Source organism: Gossypium arboreum, chromosome 4, assembly GCF_025698485.1.
Source record: "Gossypium arboreum isolate Shixiya-1 chromosome 4, ASM2569848v2, whole genome shotgun sequence".
Lineage (NCBI taxonomy): Eukaryota > Viridiplantae > Streptophyta > Magnoliopsida > Malvales > Malvaceae > Gossypium > Gossypium arboreum.
In genome coordinates this window covers 58,670,433-58,675,986 of record NC_069073.1, presented here as the reverse complement: position 1 = coordinate 58,675,986, position 5,554 = coordinate 58,670,433, and the positions used below count along the sequence as shown (strand labels likewise).

At 37.1% G+C, this 5,554-nt stretch overlaps 1 protein-coding gene across 1 annotated transcript; it reads left to right on the top strand.

The window, feature by feature from the left end:
• The first annotated feature begins 972 nt into the window (after nucleotides 1-972).
• On the top strand, nucleotides 973-2,036 carry LOC128291581 (uncharacterized). The gene is made up of 3 exons (XM_053026763.1): nucleotides 973-1,148; nucleotides 1,212-1,609; nucleotides 2,014-2,036. The coding sequence occupies exons 1-3, from the start codon at nucleotides 973-975 to the stop codon at nucleotides 2,034-2,036; spliced, it is 597 nt and encodes a 198-aa protein (XP_052882723.1).
• Nucleotides 2,037-5,554: the final 3,518 nt, after the last annotated feature.

Sequence of the window (5,554 nt, the reverse complement as noted above, 5' to 3'; positions counted from 1 at the left end):
GTTCTCAATTTAGTCCTGAACCGCTTCCGATTTATGTTTTGGGTCTTGTATACCTTTGTGATTTAAAAGTTTTAAATTGGGATGAAATTTTATAACTCAGTTTTATATGAATGTATATGTTTAAGTCCAGTAACACTTCGAACCCTATTCTGGCATCGGATACGGGTAAGGGGTGTTACATTTATTGGTATAAGAGTTACAGTTTAGTCAGTTCTCGGACTAACATAGCATGTGTACAAGTTTAGCTATACATGCCATACATATATTATGATAGTGTGACGACTCCTGACGATTTAAAAATATATTTTCATATAGTATATGGATCCCGATAGAGTAGTGGCAGATGATGTTGAAAGTAACGCACCTGCTCCCGCTAAAAGTGCAGTGTCATCTAATAGTATACCTACGGCTGTTAGTAGAGAAAGAGGTAGAAAAGCTATTCTCCACATAATGGATGCATGGTACATGGAGTTCGTTCGAATGAACCCGAACGCTTAACCTCCTCCACCCCCTCCAAATCCCCAACTTGTGCCTCAAATGCCTCAAATTATAGATTTTATGAGATTTCATAGAACCCTAGTGGAGAGAATTTGAAAGCAATGAGCTGAGGAATTTGGGGCCAATGTCGATGATGATCCCGAAAGAGCGAAATTTTGGCTAGAGAATTCTATCCGGGTATTCGATTAACTATCCTGTACAGCTAATGAATGTCTGAAGTGTGCTATTTTATTGTTAAAGGATGTGGCATATCATTGGTGGAAAATGCTGATTTCAGTGGTTCCGAGAGAAAAGGTCACATGAGAATTCTTTCAGGAAGATTTACGAAAGAAATAAATTAGTGAACAATTCATCGATCAAAATCGTAAGGAGTTTCTCGTTTTGAAACAAGGTCATATGTCAGTTACTGAGTTCGAAAGAGAGTTTGTCAGACTCAGGAAATATGCTCGGGAGTGTGTATCCTCTAAGGCTAAAATGTGTAGAAGGTTTGAAGACGGACTTAATGAAGACATAAGACTGTTAGTGGGTATTCTTGAGCTGAAGGAATTTGTTGTGATTGTTGATCGGGCCTGTAAAGCTGAAGAGCTGACCAAGGAAAGGAGAAGAGCCGAAGCTAAGGCTAGAGATATAAGGAAGAGGCCGATGAGTAGGTCACTTCCATCCCAGTCTAAGAAATCCAGAGATGTGTAATCTCATTCTCATGTGTTGGCTAGGCATTCATACAGAAACCATAAGAAGCAAAATTCGGGTTTTAGATCTCAGGCTACCTTTGTGGCTAGTGTGGGTAATGATAGAGCTCCCAAACCCGAGTGCCAACAGTGTGGTAGAGGTCATTTTGGTAAGCGTAGGGTGAGCGATGGAGCTTGTTTCCAATATGGTTCTCAAGACCACTATATCAAAGACTGTCCTGAGATGGCTGGGAAAGAAAAATTTCAGAGTACAAGGCCGGGTAGTACGGCTACAAAGGGAAGACCTTCAAGAAACACCAGTAATGGGGCTAGTAGTAAGAATGTGACAAGAGATACTACGGTGAGATATGAGGCTAGAGCTTCGGCTAGGGCCAATGCTATACCTGTGCGTGAGGACGCATCTTCTCCCGATGTGATTACGGGCACTTTTTCTCTCTATGACACATCTGTTATTGCCTTGATTGACCCCAATTCTTCTCATTCATATGTGTGCATGAAATTGGTATCTAGCATGAATGTGCCTATTGAGTCTACATAATTTATGATTAAAGTGTCAAACCCATTAGGCAAGCATGTTTTAGTTGATAAGGTATGTAAGAAATATCCTTTGATGATTAAAGATCATTGTTTTCCGGCTGACTTGATGTTATTGTTGTTCGATGAATTCGATGTTATATTGGGCATGGATTGGTTAACATTTCATGATGCTATAGTGAATTGTAGACAAAAAATTATTAAACTAAAATGTGAAAATGGTGAAATTCTCCGGGTTGAATCAGAAGAGTCAGATAAGTTGCCAATTGTGATTTCTTCTATGTTTACTCAGAAATGTATGAGAAAGGGATGTGAAGCTTATTTGGCTTATGTGTTGAATACGAAAGAGTCCGAATCAAAGATTGAATCATTCTCTATTGTATGTGAATAGCCGGATGTGTTTCCGGGAGAGCTACTTGCATTACCTCCTGTTAGGGAAGTTGAGTTTGGCATTGAGTTGGTCTTGGGTACAACACCTATCTCGATTGCTCCATATAGAGTGGCCCCGACTGAGTTGAAAGAATTGAAGTCACAGTTGCAAGAATTGACTGACAAGGGTTTTGTGAGACCGATCTTTTCACCGTGGGGTGCTCCGATATTATTCGTGAAAAAGAAAAACAGATCCATGAGGTTATGTATAGATTACCGACAGCTCAATAAGGTAACAATTAAGAATAAGTATCCTTTTCCAAGGATTGACGACTTGTTTGACCAATTGAAAGGAGCGACATGGTTTTCTAAGATAGACTTGAGGTTCGATTACTACCAGTTGAGGGTAAAGGCTCGAATGTGCCGAAAACTGCTTTTCGGATGAGGTATGGTCATTATGAATTTCTTGTCATGGCTTTTGGTTTAACAAATGCTCCTGCCGCATTTATGGATTTGATGGATCGTATTTTCTAACCGTATTTGGATAAATTTATGGTTGTTTTTATATATGACATACTGATCTATTCTCGTGATGAATTCAAGCATGATGAACATTTGAGAACTATTTTACAAACTTTGAGAGGCAAGTAGCTGTATTCTTATTAAACACATATAATTTAATGCTTATTAAAATGCAAACTTCTCGACATAAAAATGGCCAAAAAGGCCTAACCGTCAAATACTCGTTTTCCCCCTTTCTAATTTCGAACCTCATTTCTTGATCTATAATATCATATTTAACTTATTTAATCATTATAATATTCAAATCAGCCCAAAATCACATTATGAAAAATTACATTTTTACCCCTAAAGTTTCACATTTTTACATTTTAGTCCATAGGCTCGTAAAACGAAATGTACACAATTCATCAATACCCATGCCTAGCTGAACCTTATACATGCTTATAGCAGTCCAAAATTCTCTTTTATTTGCATTTTAACACCCATTTTATAACTTTTTACAAATAGGTCCTTTTAGGCATTTTCACCTAAAATAACTTAGCAAAAGTCGTTTATCAAACAAATAACATGCATCTTCTACCATTAAACATCAAAATACACAATTTGTGACAGCCCTAAATTGACCCTAGTCGGAAAGTGGTTTCGGGACCACGAAACCGAGTCTTATAAATAATTAAAGGTTATATTCTGTGTTTATGATGTACGTAAATGCTTGTGTGATAGTTCCATACTTTAATTTGGTCAGTGTATGTGAAATTTATTAGTAGGGACTTATGTGAGACAATTTAAAAATATGCTAGGCAAGTGTTAAAGAGGCCTATTAATACATGTAGGAAAGTGCTTGTCCTTGCATGTCAAATTAGTCAAATTAAAGCATAGTGGCCGGCCATGTTATGGGTGGAAACATGTCACAAACATGTTATGTTAGTGATGTATGTTAGGAAAAATAAAATAAGGAGCATGGTAATAAAATAATGAAAGGGAATATGATGAAAACAAAGAAAAAAAGAAAAGAAAAAGTGTCCATCCTTTTTCATTTCTTTTGGCCGAAAGTCCTAAGGAAGAAGGAAGGAGCTCTTGCTTCATGTTTGGCTTGGAAGAGGATTAGGAGGAGGTTCGGCCATACTTGTGTCTAGGATAAGGTATGTTTGATGTTGTGCCATGAGACTCATGCATGTTTTTAGTTGTTAGCTTGAGTTCTAACTAGCCCATGGTTCAAATCTTTGCTATGTCATGGAGATGATATTCGGCTAAGGTGGATTGGTGTTGATGTCATTTCCATGCTAAAAGTGAAGCTTTGTAATGATGCATGTGATGGTGGATTGATGACTCTTGTGTGACATCCCTAAATCGACCCTAGTCGGAAAGTGGTTTCGGGACCACCAAACCGAGTCATAATAATAATTAACCATCATAATTGATGCTCATTATATGTATATATGCATGTGTGAAAATTTCGTGTTTGGATTTTGTTAATAGTAAGTGAATTTTTATCAAATAGGACTTATGTGAGAAAATTTAGAAATGTGCTAGGCAATTGTAAGGTGGCCTATTAATACATGTGGGAAAATAGTTGTCCTTGCATGTCAAATAACCCACTTCCTAAGGTGAGTGGCCGGCCATGACAAGAATATGGGCAAGGGAACATGTTTCCAACATGTTTAGTTAGTGGATTATGTAGAAAAAATAAAGAAATGAAAAAAATGAGCATGGATGCCCCCTTTGTTGCCGTGAGTAGAGGAAAAGAAAGGAAAAAAAATTGTTCATCCATTCTCAAAATCTTGGCTGAAAATACTAAGGGAAAAAGGAAGGATTTTTGCTTCATGCTTGGTTTAGAAGAGAACTAGAAGGAGATTTGGTCATACTTGTGTCAAGATTAAGGTATGTTTGAGGTTGTGTCATGAGATTCATGCATGTTTTAGTTGCTAACTTGATGTTCATGTTAGCCCATGGTTCAAATCCTTGTTATGCCATGGAAATGGTATTTGGCCAAGGTTGATATTGTGTTAAAGCCATTGCATGCTAAATGTGAAGCTTGTTGATGATACATGTAATGATGGATTGACTACTCTTGAAATTTCTTTTAGCATTCTTGAGTAAGACATGGAGTTTTCTTTGTTTAACCATGACCAAAAATTGAAAGGGGATGGTGTGGGATGTATTCGCCATGGCATGCTCATAAGTGCGATTTATGCTTGTTGCATGATAGGTAAAATTTGTGTTTTGATATATGTGTATATGTGTTTGTACATGATGTTACAAATGGATGTGAAAATATATGCTAGATTGGGAAAATTTGATTAAATGTTCATGAGATGAAATTAGGTGATTAAAAGATGTTAGTTGACATTGTACATATATATATATATTCGCCATTAAAGTGAGTATGTAGGTAATGTTGAATCAAGTTTTGGTGCATATTCGGTTAGGTGTATAATCGACCAAATGGGCGATTAGTAAGAATGGTTGCCGAATATACAAGCATACATATGCATGTGTAGTTGAATTATGAATGTTTAGCAAGATGGTTAAACTAGTGATTTATTGATTAAGCTCAAGGAGTTAAAGAAGGAGAATCAAGCAAGGGAAAGACGAAGGTCATCGAGTAGCCGACTTGGAACTATTTTACCCAACACGAGGTAAGTCATTAAGCACGTATTTGATATTGCTTAAATGATTGTAAAATTTATGCAATTGCGTTTAATGGGATGATATATATATATAAATGAAAATGTATGTGTATGGAGTGATGACAATTGTTGAATGTAAAAGAAATAGTGAAATGTGTAGAAAGTTTGCTTTCGGCACTAAGCGTCTTGGGCAATACGTGTGTACGGTGGCGAGATTGGCACTAAGTGTGCGTGCTGGAAATATATGGCACTAAGTGTGCATGCTGGAAATATATGGCACTAAGTGTGCGAGCTCGAAGGGCATGGCACTGT

Bases quoted from the DNA above. Each gene is read 5' to 3' on its own strand.
- LOC128291581 (XM_053026763.1), top strand. From the start codon at position 973: ATGTGTAGAAGGTTTGAAGACGGACTTAATGAAGACATAAGACTGTTA. The intron at 1,149-1,211 runs GTCACTTCCATC...TGTGTTGGCTAG, and splicing joins AGGAAGAGGCCGATGAGTAG to GCATTCATACAGAAACCATA. The intron at 1,610-2,013 runs GCACTTTTTCTC...ATGTTTACTCAG, and splicing joins TTCTCCCGATGTGATTACGG to AAATGTATGAGAAAGGGATG.